Genomic DNA, 22055 nt, shown 5'->3' on the forward strand with positions numbered 1-22055 from the left:
TTCTCGTCACCACAGGCGCTTGCAGATGGACAAACTTGAGTTCCCTGCACCCTGTGAGACCAGAGCCTTGTGAGATTTGTCACCGCCGTGCAGCACAGCGCCCACTTCAAGGTGGGTGCTTGGTAAATTTTTTTTACCCGAATGAAGGTTTTCTCCTACCTGTGTTTTGCACACGGTGTTCCTTTTGCTTAGACTACTGGCTCCTCCTCCACTTTGCCCTGTGACTTTCCTTCATCTTCTAACCCTCAGCCCACGCACCTCGCCCAAGCGGCTCCCTTTCCCACTCTCCCGTCTCCGGCCCTACCTGGCCCCGCAGACCTGAGGGGCCGTCTCTGGTTCACTACCGGACCCTGTCACAGTCCATGTGCTCCCCTTTGCCTGATCACACGCACGTTTTCACTGTGCAAGACTACGAATCCTTGAGAGCAGGGGCCATCTGTTATTTCTTTTGTACTCCCAGTGCCTGGGTGACAAGCTAATGCTAATACTCCGCGGCTGGGCCAGGTGGGATGGTGTTGCAGGGACAAGGACAAAAAGGCAGATCCCCGCACTGTGCCTGTGAGTCAGGATCTCTTGTATCTTCAGTATCTTATTTGTTCTCCACAACTGTGAAATAATCGTCATCCTCCTTTGAGGGGTGGAGACATTGAAGCTGAAAGAATTTGAAGGATTTAAGTGACTTGCTAGAGCTGCAGAGTTGGAATGATGATTCTGTTTTGTTTTGTTTTTCCTATTACAGGTCTAGATTATTTCTGTGTTAGGTTACCTGAGCAAATGGGTGACAATCAGAAGTTAGAGGAGCTGGTCAATGGGTTTTGGAGGAAATAAATGGAAAAAAAGTTGAGTCAGACAAATGGTAGGAATGCATAATAGTTTGGTTTTAGTTCGTATTGAAATAGATCTTTAAATCTTAAATGTACATTGTGCTATGTTTGGAGTTTTGTTTATGGCTTTTCTTTTACATAATGATGTGTAAGATTCTGCAAACTGTGTTATCTTAAGATACAGAACAATTCCTGTAGCCATCATGTGAAAATTGTGACAATTCTGGCTTTTTCTAAGAACGGATTTAATTATATTCTAGCACAACAACTTCTCTGGGGATATTCAGGTATGATGACTAAATGTTGTGTTCATTTTTAGCCTGATGTTTTTGTTCATTTGATTCTTTGAATCCTGTTTTTTCATTTACCTAAGTAGCTAGAAGTTATATCAGTATTTTTTTTCTGGTGGTAATTATTAAAGGAGAGAGGAAACTATACTAGTAGAGTATTTAGGTGGTTGTTACACATACCACAATAGAACCATATTTAAATGACTTGGAAACATTCATTTCATAGAACATTTAGTCTCAAATGAAAGAATTATGCTGAAATTGGTATTTTAAGCTGTGGTATTTAACGGGAAAGTGTGAGAGTGCACACACCTATTATATGATGCACGTAAATATTGAAATTAAAAAGGTCAGAGGGGGATCCGTTCTGGGATCTGTGCCGATGAAGTGAGAGGCCCTGCATGGACTGGCCTCCGAGGAGCATGGTCCAGTGTGCCTAGTGCACCCGGGGAACGAGCAAAGGTAGAGTGGCCGCCAGCTCCCATTAGGGACGGCTGGACTGTTGCACAATGCTGAGTGTCAGTTATTGACTGTCTTTTTTTTTTTTAATAACAAGTTTTGACTCAATTTGTATTATTTCCCCCCAGTTCATGTTTCACTTGGAAGATCAGAGTATGTAAGATTGGCTTTACAGAAGTTGTTTTTATAGTAAACATTATTTTTTGAGTCAGTCTTTTCCTTGAAGCTGAAATAAATTTAGAAACCAAGTCATTGTTATGGTGATAATTCATATAAAGATTAACTTTGGTTTCTAGCCTGTATTAAAAGTGGCTGATCATCCACAGCTGCTATGACTATATATTCTTATATTTTTAAGGTGTGAGCAAAGAGGAAGACAGGATCTTGATGTCAGCAGGCTGCACAGTTAGCGCCTGCCCTGGGGACTCTGGGTTGTGTCGGCCATCTCCCCACTTGTTGTCCGTCTCCTATTAGGGATGGAAACTAGGAAGCCGAAGCAGTGTCAGTGATGACTTCTTGAGAGAAGTTTGGTCACGAGTGCTGTTCTGAATGACGCTGGTGCCTTCCGAGGTAGAATGAGGTTTCCGCTGGCCCCCTTGGGGTGTTAGGTGCTGCCCCCAGGCTTGCAGAGTGCCCGAGGCAGTGCTGAGCCCGCCGGAGGGCTGTCCTCGCCTTCCCTGTGTGCTCATTCTCTTTCCCTTTTTTCCTTTTTCTTTAAAGGTTTGACTGACTGATGGCATACCATTTAATTGGCCCCTCACCTTATTTTGAAGTAGACTGTAATATCCTATTTCCATTCATGTTGAAAATCTTTCTCAAAGTTAGGACTGAACATAAACACATAAATAAACAAAAAACGTAGGGCAATCCTTGAATAGTGATTCAGCATGTCGATGTGATTATCTTGAACCGATCTATAGGAAAGCACAAACTACCCTAAGAGCTATTTCTAAACAGACACATCTGATGAGAGTTTAGATAAGCACTTTCTGTCTCCAGGGACACCTATCAGTACTACGTAACCTCTTTTGACAGTGCTGATGATTTTAAAGACTAGGCCACAGAAACACGAGTCATTTATTAAAACGCTGTGAAATTATTTTACTGATACTGTTGGAGATGCTTTACAATTTCAATGACTTTCTAATCCAGGGCAGGGAGACTTCTTTCTGTGTTAACATTTATATATTAGGGTAAAAGCTGAAGGCTTAAATACGAAATAAACAGAAATCGGGACTTCAGATTGAATTGACTTATGTACTTAGAATTGTGTCCTACTACATTTTCTCTCTCCTTTATTTTCCCTGCTGGTTTTTCATTTGAGCATGACTGGTGTTAATCGCATGTTACGTGTGGTGTGCGGGTTTTATTGGCATTTTATTTACACATTGATATTAGATAACTTTCCTGAAGGTAGGTATGTTTTATAAGTTCCAAAGTTCATGCAAGCATATTGGATAGGATTATCTACAAAATGCATGTCATGTGCCAATTATTAACGTAGGACACAGTGTGGTGCGTATTTGATTTTTTGGTTGAGTGTTCTGATTTTTAATTTCTAACCCTTTTTTGTATCTTTGGTATTGTATCCTTGCCTTACTTGTGATTTGGAAATTCTATTATAGTTAATTCAATTCAATAAGCATTTTTTAGAACATTAAACAAATTAATTTAAAAAATTGTATCTTAATGGGACTCATAGACCGAGAAGGTTATGCTAGTCAGACTATTGACAAGATTTATGACTTCTTAAATATTACTACTTGACTTACCCTAAGTCACACAATGTAGAAACTGATAATAATCAGAATGTGGGTATTGATATCTTCAAAAGTTGCAAAAGTATGCCCTTGCTTAAACTTCTATGGCAGTAATGTTAAATGTCTTATTGTAACATGAAAGATAATTTTCTTGGTAGAAAGTAAGGTCATCTTCCTGATGTGTGAGTCTGGAACAAGGGTGTCCTTCCTTGGTTAACAAATGCTGATACAGAAAAATTGCAAGGGGCTTGAGGTGTGCCCCCTTTTATAACTTTTTCTAAAATTAGTCTTTTAAGAGTATAGAAATTACATGTACCTAGGAAGAAAATGGAATATTAGTTTTCCATAAGATTGAATTTGAGATGCTTTTTATTTCTCTATATGGGCAAATAACATACCTATAGGTACCTAGTGTTACTTTAAAATTTTGTTACTCCTGGTATTGCAGATAAAATACTCTGAAACACAACATGCACTTAGAAATAAAATGTTATTTCCTAGACCACTGATTAAAAGTCAGCAAAAATCTTTTTTCCCCAGAGAAAACCTGATTAGTCTCTTAGTTTATAAAACATCTGGGAGTGGAGCTGCCTTGTTGGGGGTAACCCTGCCTTCACAGCAGGGCCCGCTTCCCCTGTTGCTTGTCCCTGAAGCACTTCTGCAAAGCCCAGATCCCAGAAGAACACACTTTACTTTGTGCTAAGTACCAAGTAAGCGCTGCGTCGGAGGGCTGTGACTGTGCTCCGTACCCAGACACGTGCACAGAGCAGTCTTAGAGCTAGAACCTCAGCCTCATCCTTCCTCCAGATGAGAGACTTCCAGTCCCAGAGAGGCTGCGTGACCCCTAACTCCTCACACATCTAGTTACTGGTGGAGAGGAAACTCCAGTGTCCTGGCGGCCTCAGCTCCTGGCAGCCTTGGTTAGCTGGGACAGGGTGCTAGCACCCGTGTGCTCACTTGGGCCTTGCTTTATCCTGTGGCCACCCAGCTCCTGGAAACTGGGCCTCCTTATAAATTACTAACCCTTAAATAAAAGGGTACTTATTTAAACTTTATCCACATTTTCTTTGGTGCTTTTATTTGTGAACAAATCACCACTAAAAATTATTTTCCATGTTGATTCTATTTGTAGGGCATTATAGGATAATTTTTAAAACACATCTAAATGCATTTTAGATATTTATTTAAAATAAGCACTTTCCAGAGAGAATTATCACTCCCACAGGCTATTATAAATATGGATTTATGTGTGATCAGCCCAGTTATGCCCAATTTTTGCGTTTTCACAGTGTACTTAAAACTCTCAAAATGACTTTCTAGTACTATTTAATCTGTCTAATCTATGAGAATAGAAAGTTAAATAAGTTACAGTAGAATTGTATGTATTCATAAAATTTCTTTATGTGATTTACAGGAAGACCGTGTACCCAGCTACAGCTTCTAAACCCAGAACGTTTTGCACGTCTTATCAAAGAAGTAGTGAACACATTCTGGCCTGGCAGGGAATTGATTGTTCAGTGGTATCCATGTGATGAAGACAAAAAGCACCCATCTATTTCATGGCTTAAAATGGTGTGGAAGAATCTCTATATACATTTTTCAGAGGATTTGACTTTATTTGATGAGATGCCACTCATCCCTAGAACCGCACTAGAAGAAGGTCAGACGTGTGTGGAACTCATCAGACTCAGGATCTCCTCATTAGTCATTTTAGATGATGAATCTGAAGCACAGCTCCCAGAATTTTTAGCTGACGTCGTACAAAAACTTGGAGGGATTGTCCTTAAGCAATTAGATGCCTCCATACAACATCCACTTATTAAAAAATACATTCATTCGCCATCCCCAAGTGCTGTTCTGCAGATGATGGAGAAGATGCCTCTGCAGAAGCTGTGCAACCAGGTTGCGTCGCTCCTTCCAACGCACAAAGATGCCCTAAGGAAGTTCTTAGCTAACTTAACTGATAGCAGTGAAAAGGAGAAAAGAGTAATTCAGGAACTGACAATATTCAAGCGCATTAACCATTCATCCAGTCAGGGGATCTCCTCCTACACCAGGCTGAAGGGCTGCAGGGTCCTGCACCACACATCCAAGCTCCCGGCTGGCCTGCGGCTCTCCATCTCAGTCGTGGACAGCAGCGATGAGGCCACCATCCGCCTGGCAAACCTGCTCAAGGTGGAGAAGGTAAAGACCACCAGCTGCTTAAAGCTTATCTTAAAAGACATCGAAAATGCATTTTATTCACACGAAGAGATGACACACCTTATGTTGTGGGTCCTCGAGAATCTATCCTCTCTTAAAAATGAGAATCCAAATGTGCTTGATTGGCTAATGCCATTAAAATTCATTCAGATCTCACAGGAGCGGCTGGTATCGGCCAGTGAGCTCTTTGACCCTGATGTGGAAGTATTAAAGGACCTCTTCTATGATGAAGAAGAAACTTGTTTCCCACCCTCAGCTTTTACCTCACCAGATATTCTTCACTCTTTAAGACAGATTGGTTTAAAAAACGAAGCCAGTCTCAAAGAGAAAGATGTTGTGCAAGTGGCTAAAAAAATTGAAGCTTTACAGGCCAGCTCTTGTACAAATCAGGACATTCTCCTGAAGAAAGCCAGAACGCTCTTACTGGTCTTAAATAAGAACCACGCCCTGCTGCAGTCATCTGAAGGGAAGATGGCCCTGAAGAAAATAAAATGGGCTCCAGCTTGCAAGCAAAGGCCTCCGAACTACCCAGGCTCCTTAGTCTGGAAAGGGGATCTCTGGGATCTCTGTGCACCCGCGGACATGTGCGACGCGGCCCACGCCATTCTGGTCGGCTCATCACTTCCTCTTGTTGAGAGTGTCCATGTGAACTTGGAAGAAGCTTTAGGTATCTTCACAAAACCTGATATCAATGCTGTCTTAAAGCACTTTAAAATTGTTGTCGATTGGTATACTTCGAACACCTTTAGTGATGAAGACTACTATCAATTCCAGCACATTTTGCTCGAAATTTATGGATTCATGCATGATCATTTAAATGAAGGGAAGGATGCTTTTAGAGCCTTAAAATTTCCATGGGTTTGGACTGGCAAAAAGTTCTGTCCTCTCGCCCAAGCTGTGATAAAACCGTTTTATGATCTTGACCTTCAGCCTTATTTGCACAGTGTGCCTAAAACCATGGCAAAGTTCCACCAGCTTTTCAAGGCCTGTGGTTCAGTAGAGGAGCTGACGCCAGATCACATTTCCATGGTCATTCAGAAGGTGTACCTCAAAAGCGGCCAAGACCTCAGTGACCAAGAAAGCAAACAGAATCTTCATCTTATGTTGAATATTATCCGATGGCTTTATAGCAATCAGATTCCAGCAAGCCTCAACACACCAGTTCCTATACATCATAGCAGAGATCCTTCCAAGCTTATCATGAAGCCAATTCATGAATGCTGTTACTGTGACATCAAAGTTGATGATCTGAATGACTTACTGGAAGATTCTGTGGAACCAATCATTTTGGTGCATGAGGACATACCCATGAAAACTGCAGAGTGGCTGAAAGTCCCGTGCCTCAGTACAAGACTGATCAACCCCGAAAACATGGGCTTTGAGCAGTCAGGACAAAGAGAACCACTGACTGTAAGAATTAAAAATATTCTGGAAGAATACCCTTCAGTGTCAGATATCTTTAAAGAACTTCTTCAAAATGCTGATGACGCGAATGCAACAGAATGCAGCTTCATGATTGACATGAGAAGAAACATGGACATTCGAGAGAATCTCCTAGACCCGGGGATGGCAGCATGTCATGGGCCGGCTCTGTGGTCATTCAACAACTCTCAATTCTCAGATTCGGACTTTGTGAACATAACAAGGCTAGGGGAATCTTTAAAGAGGGCAGAAGTTGACAAAGTTGGGAAATTTGGTCTTGGGTTTAATTCCGTGTACCACATCACCGACATTCCCATCATCATGAGTCGAGAATTCATGATAATGTTTGATCCCAACATAAACCACATCAGTAAACACATTAAAGACAGATCTAATCCCGGGATCAAAATTAATTGGAGTAAACAGCAGAAAAGACTTAGGAAATTTCCTAATCAGTTCAAACCATTCATAGACGTATTTGGCTGTCAGTTACCTCTGACCGTGGAAGCACCTTACAGCTATAGTGGGACTCTGTTCCGACTGTCCTTTAGAACTCAGCAGGAAGCCAAAGTGAGTGAAGTTAGCAGTACCTGCTACAACACAGCAGATATTTACTCTCTTGTGGATGAATTCAGTCTCTGTGGACACAGGCTTATCATTTTCACTCAGAGTGTAACCTCAATGTATCTGAAGTACTTGAAAATTGAGGAAACCAATCCCAGCTTAGCTCAAGATACAATCATAATTAAAAAAAAATTGTGCTCTTCCAAAGCATTGATTGCACCTGTCATCAGTGTTTTAAAAGAAGCTGCTAAGCTCATGAAGACTTGCAACAGCAGTAACAAGAAGCTCCCCGCTGATGCACCCAAGTCAGCTTGCATCCTTCAGATCACAGTGGAGGAATTTCACCATGTGTTCAGAAGGATTGCTGATTTACAGTCACCACTTTTTAGAGGTCCAGATGACGACCCAGCTGCTCTCTTTGAAATGGCTAAGTCCGGCCAATCCAAAAAGCCATCGGATGAGTTACCACAAAAAACAATGGAGTGTACCATGTGGCTTATATGTACCTGCATGGATACAGGAGAGGCTCTCAAGTTTTCCCTGAGTGAGAGCGGGAGAAGGCTGGGAGTAGTTCCTTGTGGGGCCGTGGGAGTTTTTCTGGCTGAGATCCAGGACCAGAAGTGGGCTGTGAGACCACAGGCTGGAGAGGTGTTCTGCTATTTACCCCTACGAATCAAAACAGGATTGCCGGTTCACATCAACGGGTGCTTTGCTGTTACTTCAAACAGGAAAGAGATCTGGAAGACAGATACGAAAGGACGCTGGAACACCACCTTCATGAGACACGTCATTGTGAAAGCTTACCTAGAAGCACTCAGCATCCTGCGTGACCTGGCCACGAGTGGGGAGCTGATGGACTATACTTACCATGCAGTGTGGCCTGACCCTGATCTGGTTCATGATGACTTCTCTGTAATTTGTCAAGGGTTTTATGAAGATATAGCTCACGGGAAAGGGAAGGAATTGACAAGAGTCTTCTCTGATGGGTCCACATGGGTTTCCATGAAGAATGTGAGATTTCTAGATGACTGTATACTTAAGCGAAGAGATGTTGGTCCAGCAGCCTTCAAGATATTTTTGAAATACCTCAAGAAGACTGGGTCGAAAAACCTCTGTGCTGTTGAACTTCCTTCTTCAGTAAAATTAGGATTTGAAGAAGCTGGCTGCAAACAGATACTGCTTGAAAATACATTTTCAGAGAAACAGTTTTTTTCAGAAGTGTTTTTTCCAAATATTCAAGAAATTGAAGCAGAACTCAGAGATCCTTTAATGAATTTTGTTCTGAACGAGAAAGTTGATGAGTTCTCAGGAATTCTTCGTGTTACTCCATGTATCCCTTGCTCTCTGGAGGGGCATCCTCTGGTTTTACCATCAAGATTAATCCACCCTGAAGGACGGGTTGCAAAGTTATTTGATACTAAAGACGGACGATTTCCTTACGGCTCTACTCAGGACTACCTAAATCCTATTATTCTGATTAAACTCGTCCAGTTAGGTATGGCAAAAGATGATATTTTATGGGATGACATGCTAGAACGTGCCGAGTCAGTAGCTGAAATTAATAAAAGTGATCACGGTGCTGCTTGTCTAAGAAGTAGCATCCTGTTAAGTCTTATTGATGAAAAACTAAAAATAAGGGATCCTAGAGCAAAGGATTTTGCTGCAAAATATCAAACAATCCCCTTCCTCCCATTTCTCACAAAACCAGCAGGTTTTTCTTTGGACTGGAAAGGTAACAGTTTTAAGCCTGAAACCATGTTTGCAGCAACCGACCTTTATACAGCTGAGCATCAGGATATAGTTTGTCTTTTGCAGCCAGTTCTAAACGAAAATTCACATTCCTTCAGAGGCTGCGGTTCAGTGCCACTGGCTGTTAAAGAGTTTTTGGGGTTACTGCGGAAGCCCACAGTTGACCTGGTTGTAAACCAGTTGAAAGAAGTTGCAAAATCAGTTGATGATGGAATCACATTGTACCAGGAGAACATCACCAACGCTTGCTACAAATACCTTCATGAAGCAATGATGCAAAGTGACACCACTAAGATATCAATTATTGAAAAGTTAAAAATCTTTAGCTTCATTCTAGTTGAGAATGCATATGTTGACTCAGAAAAAATTGCTTTTCATTTGAATTTTGAAGCAGCCCCATACCTTTACCAGTTGCCTAATAAATATAAAAATAATTTCCGTGAACTTTTTGAAAGTGTGGGTGTGAGGCAGTCTTTTACTGTTGAAGATTTTGCCCTTGTTTTGGAATCTATTGCTCAAGAAAAAGAGACAAAACAAATAACAGAAGAGAATTTTCAGCTTTGCCGGCGAATAATCAGTGAAGGAATATGGAGTCTCATTAGAGAAAAGAAACAAGAATTTTGTGAGAAAAATTATGGCCAAATATTATTGCCAGATACTAATCTTAGGCTTCTCCCTGCAAAATCTTTATGCTACAATGATTGTCCCTGGATAAAAGTAAAGGATAGCACTGTAAAATACTGTCATGCAGATATACCTAGGGAAGTGGCTGTGAAACTAGGAGCAGTACCAAAGCGACATAAAGCCTTAGAAAGGTATGCGTCCAACATCTGCTTTACAACGCTGGGCACTGAATTTGGACAGAAGGAAAAACTGACCAGCAGAATTAAGAGTATCCTTAATGCCTATCCTTCAGAAAAGGAAATGCTGAAAGAACTTCTGCAGAATGCTGATGATGCAAAGGCTACAGAAATCTGTTTTGTGTTTGACCCTCGACAGCATCCAGTTGATAGGATATTTGACGACAAGTGGGCCCCCTTGCAGGGGCCAGCACTGTGTGTGTACAACAACCAGCCTTTCACAGAAGACGACGTCAGAGGGATTCAGAACCTCGGGAAAGGCACCAAGGAAGGAAATCCGTGTAAAACTGGACAATACGGAATAGGATTCAATTCTGTGTATCACATTACAGACTGCCCTTCTTTTATTTCCGGCAATGACATCCTGTGTATTTTTGATCCTCATGCCAGATACGCACCAGGAGCCACATCTGTTAGTCCTGGACGCATGTTTAGAGATTTGGATGAAGATTTTCGGACACAGTTCTCAGATGTTCTGGATCTTTATCTGGGAACCCACTTTAAACTGGATAATTGCACAATGTTTCGGTTTCCTCTTCGTAATGTGGAAATGGCAAAAGTTTCAGAAATTTCTTCAGTTCCATCATCAGACAGAATGGTCCAGAATCTTTTGGACAAACTGCGGTCAGATGGGGCTGAACTTTTAATGTTTCTTAATCACATGGAAAAAATTTCTATTTGTGAAATAGATAAAGCTACGGGAGCCCTAAACGTGCTGTATTCTGTGAAGGGCAACATCACCGATGGAGACAGGCTGAAAAGGAAGCAGTTTCACGCATCTGTAATTGACAGTGTCACTAAAAAGAGGCCGCTCAAGGACATACCGGTTCAGCAGATCACCTACACTATGGATACGGAGGACTCTGAGGGAAACCTTACCACCTGGCTAATTTGTAATAGATCAGGTTTTTCAAGTATGGAGAAAGTATCTAAGAGCGTTATATCAGCTCACAAGAACCAAGATATCACTCTCTTCCCACGTGGTGGAGTAGCTGCCTGCATCACCCACAACTACAAAAAGCCCCACAGGGCCTTCTGCTTTCTGCCCCTCTCTTTAGAGACGGGGTTACCGTTTCACGTGAACGGCCACTTTGCTCTTGATTCAGCCAGGAGGAACCTGTGGCGGGATGACAACGGGGTGGGCGTTCGGAGTGACTGGAACAACAGCTTAATGACGGCCCTGATCGCTCCTGCGTACGTCGAGTTATTAATCCAGTTAAAAAAGCGCTATTTCCCTGGTTCTGACCCGACGTTATCGGTCTTACAGAACACGCCTATTCATGTTGTAAAGGACACCTTAAAGAAGTTTTTGTCATTCTTCCCAGTCAACAGGCTTGATCTACAGCCAGATTTATACTGTCTGGTGAAAGCACTTTACAGCTGCATCCACGAGGACATGAAGCGCCTTTTACCCGTTGTGCGGGCTCCGAACATTGATGGCTCCGACCTGCACTCTGCAGTTATAATCACTTGGATTAATATGTCGACTTCAAATAAAACTAGACCATTTTTTGACAATTTGCTGCAGGATGAATTACACCACCTTAAAAATGCAGACTATAACATCACCACACGCAAAACAGTGGCAGAGAATGTCTATAGGCTGAAACACCTGCTTTTGGAAATTGGCTTCAACTTGGTTTATAACTGTGATGAAACTGCTAATCTGTACCACTGTCTGATAGATGCTGATATTCCCGTTAGTTATGTCACCCCTGCTGATGTGCGATCTTTTTTAATGACGTTTTCCTCTCCCGATACTAACTGCCATATTGGGAAGCTGCCTTGTCGTCTCCAGCAGACTAACCTGAAACTTTTTCACAGTTTAAAACTCTTAGTTGATTACTGTTTTAAGGATGCAGAAGAAAACGGGATTGAAGTGGAGGGACTGCCCCTTCTCATTACACTAGACAGTGTTTTGCAAACTTTTGATGCAAAACGACCCAAGTTTCTAACAACATACCATGAATTGATTCCATCCCGCAAAGACTTGTTCATGAATACATTGTACCTGAAGTACAATAATATTTTACTGAACTGTAAAGTTGCAAAAGTGTTTGACATTTCCAGCTTTGCTGACTTGTTATCCTCTGTGTTGCCCCGTGAATATAAGACCAAAAGTTGCACAAAGTGGAAAGACAGTTTTACAAGTGAGTCTTGGCTTAAGAGTGCATGGCATTTTATCAGCGAATCCGTAAATGTGAAAGAGGATCAAGAAGAGACAAAAGCAACCTTTGACACTGTTGTTGACACCCTAAAAGACTGGGCATTGCTCCCTGGAACAAAGTTTACTGTGTCAGCCAATCAGCTTGTAGTTCCCGAAGGTGATGTTCTGCTTCCTCTAAGTCTCATGCACATTGCAGTCTTTCCAAATGCCCAGAGTGATAAGGTTTTTCATGCTCTCATGAAAGCTGGCTGTATTCAGCTTGCTTTGAACAAAATCTGCTCCAAAGACAGTGCATTTGTTCCTCTGTTGTCATGTCACACAGCAAACATAGAGAGCCCCACAAGCATTTTGAAGGCTGTGCATTATATGGTCCAAACCTCAACTTTTAGAACTGAAAAATTAGTAGAAAGTGACTTTGAAGCACTTTTGATGTATTTCAACTGCAACTTGAATCACTTGATGTCCCAAGATGACATAAAAATTTTAAAGTCACTTCCATGCTACAAATCCATCAGTGGTCGCTATATGAGCATTGCGAAATTTGGAACATGCTATGTGCTTACAAAAAGTATTCCTTCCGCTGAAGTGGAAAAATGGACACAATCATTGTCCTCTGCATTTCTTGAAGAAAAAATACACTTAAAAGAACTATATGAGGTGCTTGGTTGTGTACCCGTAGATGATCTTGAGGTCTATTTGAAACACCTCTTACCCAAAATTGAAAATCTCTCTTATGATGCAAAATTAGAGCATTTGATCTATCTTAAGAATAGACTCTCAAGTATTGAGGAATTGTCAGAGATCAAGGAACAACTTTTTGAAAAACTGGAAAGTTTATTGATAATCCATGATGCTAACAGTCGACTAAAGCAAGCCAAACATTTCTATGATAGAACTGTGAGAGTTTTTGAAGTTATGCTTCCTGAAAAATTGTTTATTCCTAAGGACTTCTTTAAAAAATTGGAACAACTTATAAAACCCAAAAATCAAGTTGCATTTATGACATCCTGGGTAGAATTCTTAAGAAATATCGGACTAAAACACATCCTTTCTCAGCAGCAGTTGTTACAGTTTGCTAAGGAGATCAGTGTGAGGGCTAATACAGAAAACTGGTCTAAAGAAACATTGCAAAATACAGTCGATATCCTTCTCCACCATATATTCCAAGAACGAATGGATTTGTTATCTGGAAATTTTTTGAAAGAACTGTCTTTAATACCATTCTTATGTCCCGAGCGGGCCCCTGCTGAATTCATTCGATTTCATCCTCAGTATCAAGAGGTAAACGGAACGCTTCCTCTTATAAAGTTCAACGGAGCACAGGTGAATCCAAAATTCAAGCAGTGCGATGTGCTCCAGCTGTTATGGACGTCATGCCCTATTCTTCCAGAGAAAGCCACCCCCTTGAGCATCAAAGAACAAGAAGGGAGTGACCTTGGTCCACAAGAACAGCTGGAGCAGGTTTTAAGTATGCTGAATGTGAACCTGGACCCCCCTCTGGATAAGGTTATCAATAACTGCAGGAACATATGCAACATCACAACTCTGGATGAAGACATGGTCAAGACTAGAGCAAAGGTCTTAAGGAGCATATACGAGTTTCTCAGCGCAGAGAAAAGGGAGTTCCGTTTTCAACTGCGGGGCGTTGCTTTTGTGATGGTGGAAGATGGCTGGAAGCTTCTGAAGCCGGAGGAGGTGGTGATCAATCTTGAGTATGAGTCTGATTTTAAACCGTATCTGTACAAGCTGCCTTTAGAACTGGGCACCTTTCACCAGCTGTTCAAACACTTAGGCACTGAAGATATCATTTCAACCAAGCAGTATGTTGAAGTGCTGAGCCGCATATTCAAAAATTCTGAAGGAAAACAGTTAGATCCTAATGAAATGCGCACCGTTAAGAGAGTCGTTTCTGGCTTGTTCAAGAGTCTACAGAATGACTCGGTCAAGGTGCGGGGCGATCTCGAGAACATCCGGGACCTTTCACTCTACCTGCCAAGCCAGGATGGGAGGCTGGTGAAGTCCAACATCCTGGTGTTTGATGACGCCCCGCATTACAAGAGCAGGATCCAGGGCAACATTGGTGTGCAGATGTTGGTGGATCTCAGCCAGTGCTACTTAGGGAAAGACCACGGGTTCCATACTAAGCTGACTATGCTCTTTCCTCAGAAACTCAGACCTCGTCTGCTGAGCAGCATCCTCGAGGAGCAGTTAGATGAGGAGACTCCCAGAGTCTGCCAGTTTGGAGCGCTGTGCTCTCTTCAGGGCAGGCTGCAGTTACTCTTGTCCTCTGAACAGTTCATCACAGGCCTGATTAGAATCATGAAGCATGAAAATGATAACGCTTTTCTGGCCAACGAGGAGAAAGCCGTACGACTCTGCAAAGCTCTAAGAGAAGGCTTGAAAGTGTCCTGTTTTGAGAAGCTTCAGACAACATTAAGAGTTAAAGGTTTCAATCCTATCCCTCAGAGCAGAAGTGAAACTTTTGCTTTCCTGAAGAGGTTTGGGAATGCAGTCATCCTGCTCTACATACAGCATTCAGACAGTAAAGACATTAACTTCCTGTTAGCCTTGGCAATGACGCTTAAATCAGCGACCGACAATTTGATTTCCGACACTTCGTATCTAATTGCTATGCTAGGATGCAATGATATTTACAGGATCAGTGAGAAACTCGACAGTTTAGGAGTGAAATACGACTCTTCAGAACCATCGAAACTTGAACTTCCAATGCCCGGCACTCCGATACCTGCTGAGATTCATTACACTCTGCTTATGGACCCAATGAATGTCTTTTACCCAGGGGAATACGTTGGGTACCTTGTTGACGCTGAAGGTGGGGAGATCTATGGGTCGTACCAGCCGACATATACATACGCCATTATTGTACAAGAAGTTGAAAGAGAAGATGCTGACAACTCTAGTTTTCTAGGAAAGATATATCAGATTGATATTGGTTATAGTGAATATAAAATAGTTAGCTCTCTTGATCTGTATAAGTTTTCAAGGCCAGAGGAAAGCTCTCAGAGCAGAGACAGTGCCCCTTCCACACCCACCAGCCCTACAGAGTTCCTGGCCCCTGGTCTACGAAGCATCCCTCCTCTTTTCTTTGGTAGGGAGAGCCACAAGACCTCCTCTTCGAAGCATCATTCCCCCAAGAAGCTTAAGGTGAATTCTTTACCAGAAATTTTAAAAGAAGTGACATCAGTGGTGGAGCAAGCTTGGAAGCTTCCAGAATCTGAAAGAAAAAAGATTATTAGGCGGTTGTATTTGAAATGGCACCCTGACAAAAACCCAGAGAATCATGACATTGCTAATGAAGTTTTTAAACATCTGCAGAATGAAATTAACAGATTAGAGAAACAGGCTTTTCTAGATCAAAATTCAGACAGAGCCTCGAGGCGAACGTTTTCAACCTCAGCATCCCGATTTCAGTCAGAGAAGTACTCATTTCAGAGATTTTACACTTCATGGAATCAAGAAGCAACGAGCCATAAATCTGAAAGGCAACAACAAAATAAGGAAAAATGCCCACCTTCAGCTGGACAGACTTACTCTCCGAGGTTCTTTGTTCCCCCCACCTTCAAGTCAGTTGGTAACCCAGTCGAAGCACGCAGATGGCTACGACAAGCCAGAGCCAATTTCTCAGCCGCCAGGAATGACCTCCACAAAAACGCCAACGAATGGGTGTGCTTCAAATGTTTCCTCTCTACCAAGCTGGCTCTGATTGCCGCCGACTATGCTGTGCGGGGCAAGTCCGAAAAAGATGTGAAGCCGACTGCACTCGCACAGAAAATAGAGGAATACAGTGAGCATCTGGAAGGCCTGACGAATGACGTCCATACCTTGGAAGCTTACGGTGTAGACAGTTTAAAAACAAGGTACCCTGATCTGCTGCCTTTCCCACAGATCCCGAATGACAGGTTCACTTCTGAGGTTGCCATGAGAGTGATGGAATGTACTGCCTGTATCATCATAAAACTTGAAAATTTTATACAACAAAAAGTGTGAACACATTTAAAGAAAAAGCAGAGCTAGGTCTTGAACGTGTTGTAGCACAAGTATGAATTGCTGTCCTTAAGCTTCCTTGCCAGTTATTTAGGAGTTGCGAAGCACACTGCAGACTGTTTGGGGAGAATTTTGGAGTTGTTATTAACATGAATTTCAACAGAAGACGTTAACTGGATCTAAGAACTATTTTGAGGCTGGTGGTGAACTGTGGAATAAGAGTCTCTCTGACTCTGGTTAGGGTGAGGTTAGTTTTATGTCTTCCATGTAGTATTTTTTGAAGGAGCTAATGAAACACTGGACATATCATTGGTTTAAACAAATAAGGGGAATTAAGTCTTTGGAGCTTATTATCTCTTTAAGTGGATCCTCTTGGGTGTGTTATTTTCTTATCAGCTGGATCCAATTATGAATTTGTTGCAATTTTACATATTAGACCCTCAGTACATGTATAACATGGTACAGTACTTTACTCCTGAATATTACTTGAGACTCTGCAGACGGTACTGCTGGGATGCACTGAGTGCACTTTACATCCTTGTTCTGGATGTCCTCCCGCCCTGGGTTTACAGGCTTCCTGGTTTGTGAAGGTAGCACGTGGGAGATCCCAGTGGTGGCCGTTCTGGCTGCTGGATGTGAATACTGCTTCCAAGAACTGCCTGCCAAAGCGACATCTGTCACCTGTTAGAACATTTGCTTTATGTTTGTTTGTACATATTTTCCACAAACGTCATAATTTATATAGTGTGGTTGAACAGGATGTGATCTTTTGTTGTCTAAAGGTGCTGCAGTAAACATTTTTTGTCCTTCAACGTGGCACTTGGAGTTTTTTGGATTTCACTTCGAAGGCATTAAAAAATTGTAAAATCATGTGACAATATCTAATAAGTTATAAAAGAGGAATTATCAGCTTGTTTTCCCCATGAACAATTCAGAACTGACATTTAATTTTTATCATGTTTGAATGTCCTACGAACATACTTCTTTTGCAGAATGTAAAAGAAAGGTGATGATAATTAGTTTCTATAAGTGTGCTGGCTGTAAATGATGCTAAGTATAATATTTTATGCAATTAAGGGCTTCTGGAACATACTAAAACTTTTTTACTTTTATTGGTAATAAGGAATGTTTGCACCTCCACTATTGTATTGCTTCTGGATGTGAAGCCATGTGATAATTTCTGCTATTAAGTGCCACAATTTTAATAAAGCAAATGTACATATGAAATCATTGTAGCTGGTATTTCCTGAGAAACAGTTCCTTGAAAATCAAACTTAATATCTTCCTATATGAAGTTCTGACCTGTGTGTATATGTGCGTTTATTGGAAATATTAGGATAGAACTTTCCTATATATTTTATACTGGAATTTTAATAGGTTCCTTTTCTTATGACTGAATATAAAGTACTTGACGTATACTAGGTTTATTAGGTGCTCACTGATTTTGTTAAGAGTTGATTTTATTTTGCCTTTTTAGGGAATAAAATTAATTGACATGTGGTATACATATGTATTTGGAAATACGTTAAATATGGTTCTTCTCTAGGTAGAGGCTGGATTGATACCGACCTTGCCTCAGGGGAGGGCTGTGTGCTTGGGGCCAATTCACACTTGAGCCCTAACAGGTAGGACATGTTCATCTTTACACCTCAGGGACAAGTCTTCTAAATCCTGCAGACCAGGCTTAGAATTTTCTGTTCCGGGGCGACCCAAACGCTGGGTCTCCAGCTGTCTGGGACTTTCTTAAGTTCTTGCTACTTTAAAACTCAGATTCGACACTTGGAATATATTTCATTGCTTTTGGATATTAAAATGTACACAGAACACCCTGTCTGGCTTTTGTGGTAGTTGATCTAGGTGGAGTTTTGTGTTTTTTCTAGACTTCCTTTAAAAGAAAAAATACAGGTCCACAGTACCTTATATGAAACCCTTGCATCCAAATGTTTTTCAGAATTTGGATTTTAGAACATTAATACCAGTGCATATAAACTGGGTTTAATGAGGCTTTTCCATCAGAGTTGGGCAGCTCCCTTTAATCAAACACATTAGTATTTCTGCAGTGAGACCATGAATACCCACCCACAGTAAACTACACAGACATGAGAAGTAGCCTCATCTAAATTTAGGTCAGGTTTTGCCACCCATAGTTTGCAGTAGATGTATTTGGAAAGTTTCCATTTTTTGGAACTTTTTAGATTTTGAAATTCAGGGTAAGGAATTTTGGACCTGAACTATTTTTTGTATTAGGCTCCCCCACCCCTTTATCCTATTTTGCTTTTTTTTATTAAAAAGAAGGTGGAAACTGCCAGCTGGTGTGGGCGTAGCTGCTCCTGAGAAAGGGGTTGGAACAGGCCTTCTGCACTCGGGAGCGGGTTCTGTGCTTCCCCGTGAGCGGAAGGGCTGAATGTTCCACAGCCTCCAGGGGGAGACCAGAGACAAGCCTGAGAATGATGGTGGGAAAATGTTCAAATAACGTTCAGTCAAATAAAGAGAACAGGTCTGCTTTGGGGACCGGTGGGGTTGTCTTTCATTAGCGCCAGCTGATACCTTCTGTCCTTCCAATATTTTGCAGACCTCAAGGATAAAAGCTAGTAGAAAACAGCAGTTAGATGAGATTTTAATGAGTCATGTATGACTCCGGCTTCTACCAGAGACTGAGAACCAGCAGGAGACACACGGACACAGACCTGGGAAGAGCTCTCCTTCCAGGAGCTGACTCGGCATCGCAGGGGCTGGCAGGTCCACGACCTGCAGGGCGCACACCCCACGGGCAGGAGCTGCAGTCGGCAGGTGGAATTTCTTAAAACTCTGGCTTCTGACGCTTCTTCTCCATTTATCTTGTTTTGACAAGTTTAGCCTAAAGTATCGTCACTTCTTCATTGGGTTGGAAGCCGGTCCCGGGCACCCCGTGCCGTCAGGTGTGGGAGAGACTGGGGAAGACTTGGATACCAAAGCCAACGCGAGGTACATTTTACTGAAAAATAAGAACTATGTGTTTAAAATTTGGGCTTGTTTCTCCTGTAGCTGCTAAGTGGCCCGGGAAGTGCCCTCATTTATTCTGGATACAAAGCCCAGGACAAAAGGTGAAGCTGCACTGACTGTTCAGCTCAGAATCCACCTTTTTTCCTCGGTGCCCTTAGACCCGCTTGTTCCACCTGCTTGTTTATACGTGACCCAAAGTTTGTTTGGTTATTAAACCACAGCCTATTTGCAGTGGCATTTACAATACGGAGAAGCCAGCTAAAGCCAAGGGAGAAGAGGCGTGTTGGATGAGGGAAGGGAGGGGATGAAAACCAATACAAATTGACCCAGCCTCGCGGGAGCTCCCACCCTGCTTCCCTGTCCGCGCACGAGTGGAGACTGACCTGGGGGTGCCCGGGCGGGGGGACCTGAACTCATGTAGGGGCTGCGGAGTCGGAGCCTGCAGGGGTGGGAGAGGTTCGGGGTTGTTCTGCTGAAAGGTCTTAGCAAGTCCATTTTGCTGCAAATCCAACTTTACTATTAAAGCTGATATTCTGATCTTCATCTTTTTCACTTGTGTCTGCTTCTCAGTCGGTTCGGAAATTGGAAAAGAAACAAGGACTATTTTGCGAGGTCACTAAAATATCAGCACTCGACGGTCGATAAGCACTTAGTGTGTAGGGTTATCTGTGTGTATGCCTCATTGGGTACATTCATAAGCATGGCCTTGCACCTTTAATGGAAATTTAAGTTACACTGTATAATGTACTTAAGAAGACAGGTTTATGTAATACATCTTAGAATACAGCCCATCTAAAAGTTCTTATTCTAAGCAAGGAGAAATTCCAGATCACTCTGTAGAATGAAGCTAGAAACAACTTTAGTGATGATTCTCCAATATAGGAGAGGAGCAAAAAGATCTGATTTACATCTTTTGTTTAAAAGGTTCTATTCCCCATACTTTCTCTTTGTTTTTCTCGACCTCACTTTATCATCGGCGTCATTTTTTTTGACAGGTACACACGTTCTATGAGAACCAAACTAGTTTAGAAATGTTCCATGGTGATCCTGTGTTCCATCTACATCATCTGGGCTGGAAGACTTTTTCCTTTTGCACAGACATGGTACAGGAAAGTACATAGGACACAAGAACGGCAACATTATTTACTGTGACCATAGGAACGTCAGAGCAAGAAAGCAGACATTCATTTTAAAAATCAGGACTCAACTAAATGGAAAAGGCAAATACCAACTTATAATCTAAAGCCCTCCCCCGCCCCCAGAAACTAGGAGCATTATATTCAGAGTTGAGTTTGCCCTAACTGCTTAGGAAACACTGTACTTTTGTTTTGTAATCTCAAGTGTTTATGACACTAGTAATTTAGAAGTCGCAGAGTTGTCAGAAGTGGGCTGCACTGTTAACACCTTGTCAAAACAGCACTGGAAATAAAGACTCACTTTTCTCTCAGTTCTGAGACTGTGGAAAGTGAAACTGAAGTTGTGTTTATAGTTATAAATCCTTTAATTAGAAAGTTGCAGTGCTGGGCTTCCCTGGTGGCGCAGTGGTTAAGAATCCCCCTGCCGATGCAGGGGACACGGGTTCGAGCCCTGGTCTGGGAAGATCCCACATGCCGCAGAGCAACTAAGCCTGTGCACCACAACTACTGAGCCTGCGCTCTGGGGCCCACGAGTCACAACTACTGAGCCTGCGTGCTGCAACTACTGAGGCCCACATGCCTAGAGCCCGTGCTCCACAACAAGAGAAACCACTGCAATAAGAAGCCTGCGCACCGCAACAAAGAGTAGCCCCCGCTCGCCGCAACTAGAGAAAGCCCGCACGCTGCAACAAAGACCCAACGCAGCCAAAAATAAATAATAAACTAATTAAAAAAAAACCCAAAGTTGCAGTGCTGTTGGTCCCACCATGTCTTGTGCCATGTAGGGATTCTAATGCTAACAACTGGTAAACCACAAACCAAAACCGACACCCACGGGTCTGGGTGCCAAAGGGCATTTTACAGAGTGAGTGAGTGGCCTCTACAAAACCAACGTGCTCGTGGGTTCAGTGTGCCCACCGGATGCAAATACAAATCACACAGCCGACGGTGAGTGTAAGAGGCTGACTCCATGAGGTTCCACCTGGTGCCTCACCTGTCCTATCAGGTGAGCATGCCTGCTGGGCAGCTGGGAGCCCCTGCCTACTCGCGGTGCAATTCTGGTGGATGACAAACCCCTTTGGACTTTAGTTTCTCCACTTGTCAAGTGAGCACCAGCCCCTCTACGCAGGTATCAGGTAGATTGGTGCCGCGGACGGAATGAGACACAGGTCAAAGTTGTCTGAAGTTAAAACCGATGTGGAAATGCAGGGTCACAGTTTAGTTTAATTTTAACAGATACTGTGTGACCTTGTGACTTGTCTCATCTGAACCTTTTTTATCACCAGTAACTGGGGGAAAAGTAGTACCTACCTCAAAGAGTTATGCGGATTAAAGAAAGTAAGACAAACTGTGAAGTCTATGAAAAATGTAGGTTGATTTTTATTGCTCATTGACTATATAAAGAAAGCATGGTTTTGTATAATTGATTCTTCTGACTACATATTGAAAATCAAATCAACCTTAACGTCCCTTCAAAACTTGAAGATTTTCTTGTGAAACCTGGCACACGTTGCATTAAAATGAAGACAGCACTTACAGGTTTGAGCGACACAGAGGAAAACCTCACGGAACTCTTCGCGGCACCTCGGCAGGACCACGGCTACTCTCATGGGGAGTCAGATACCCACAGCTGAT

At 42.3% G+C, this 22055-nt stretch overlaps 1 protein-coding gene across 1 annotated transcript in view; it reads left to right on the forward strand.

Annotated features, from left to right (window-relative positions):
* The window catches only part of SACS (sacsin molecular chaperone), a gene marked incomplete at both ends in the record, with an annotated part of 38923 nt that extends 22618 nt beyond the window's left edge, over window positions 1–16305 (forward strand). The window contains 2 exons of the mRNA XM_079721643.1: window positions 1085–1111; window positions 4748–16305. Of these exons, the coding sequence (XP_079577769.1) occupies window positions 1085–1111; window positions 4748–16305 (11585 nt within the window). The remainder of the gene's footprint in view (window positions 1–1084; window positions 1112–4747) is intronic.
* Window positions 16306–22055: the final 5750 nt, after the last annotated feature.

The sequence above is a fragment of the Hyperoodon ampullatus genome (genome assembly GCF_949752795.1).
Source record: "Hyperoodon ampullatus genome assembly, chromosome: 16".
NCBI classification, from domain to species: Eukaryota; Metazoa; Chordata; class Mammalia; order Artiodactyla; family Ziphiidae; genus Hyperoodon; species Hyperoodon ampullatus.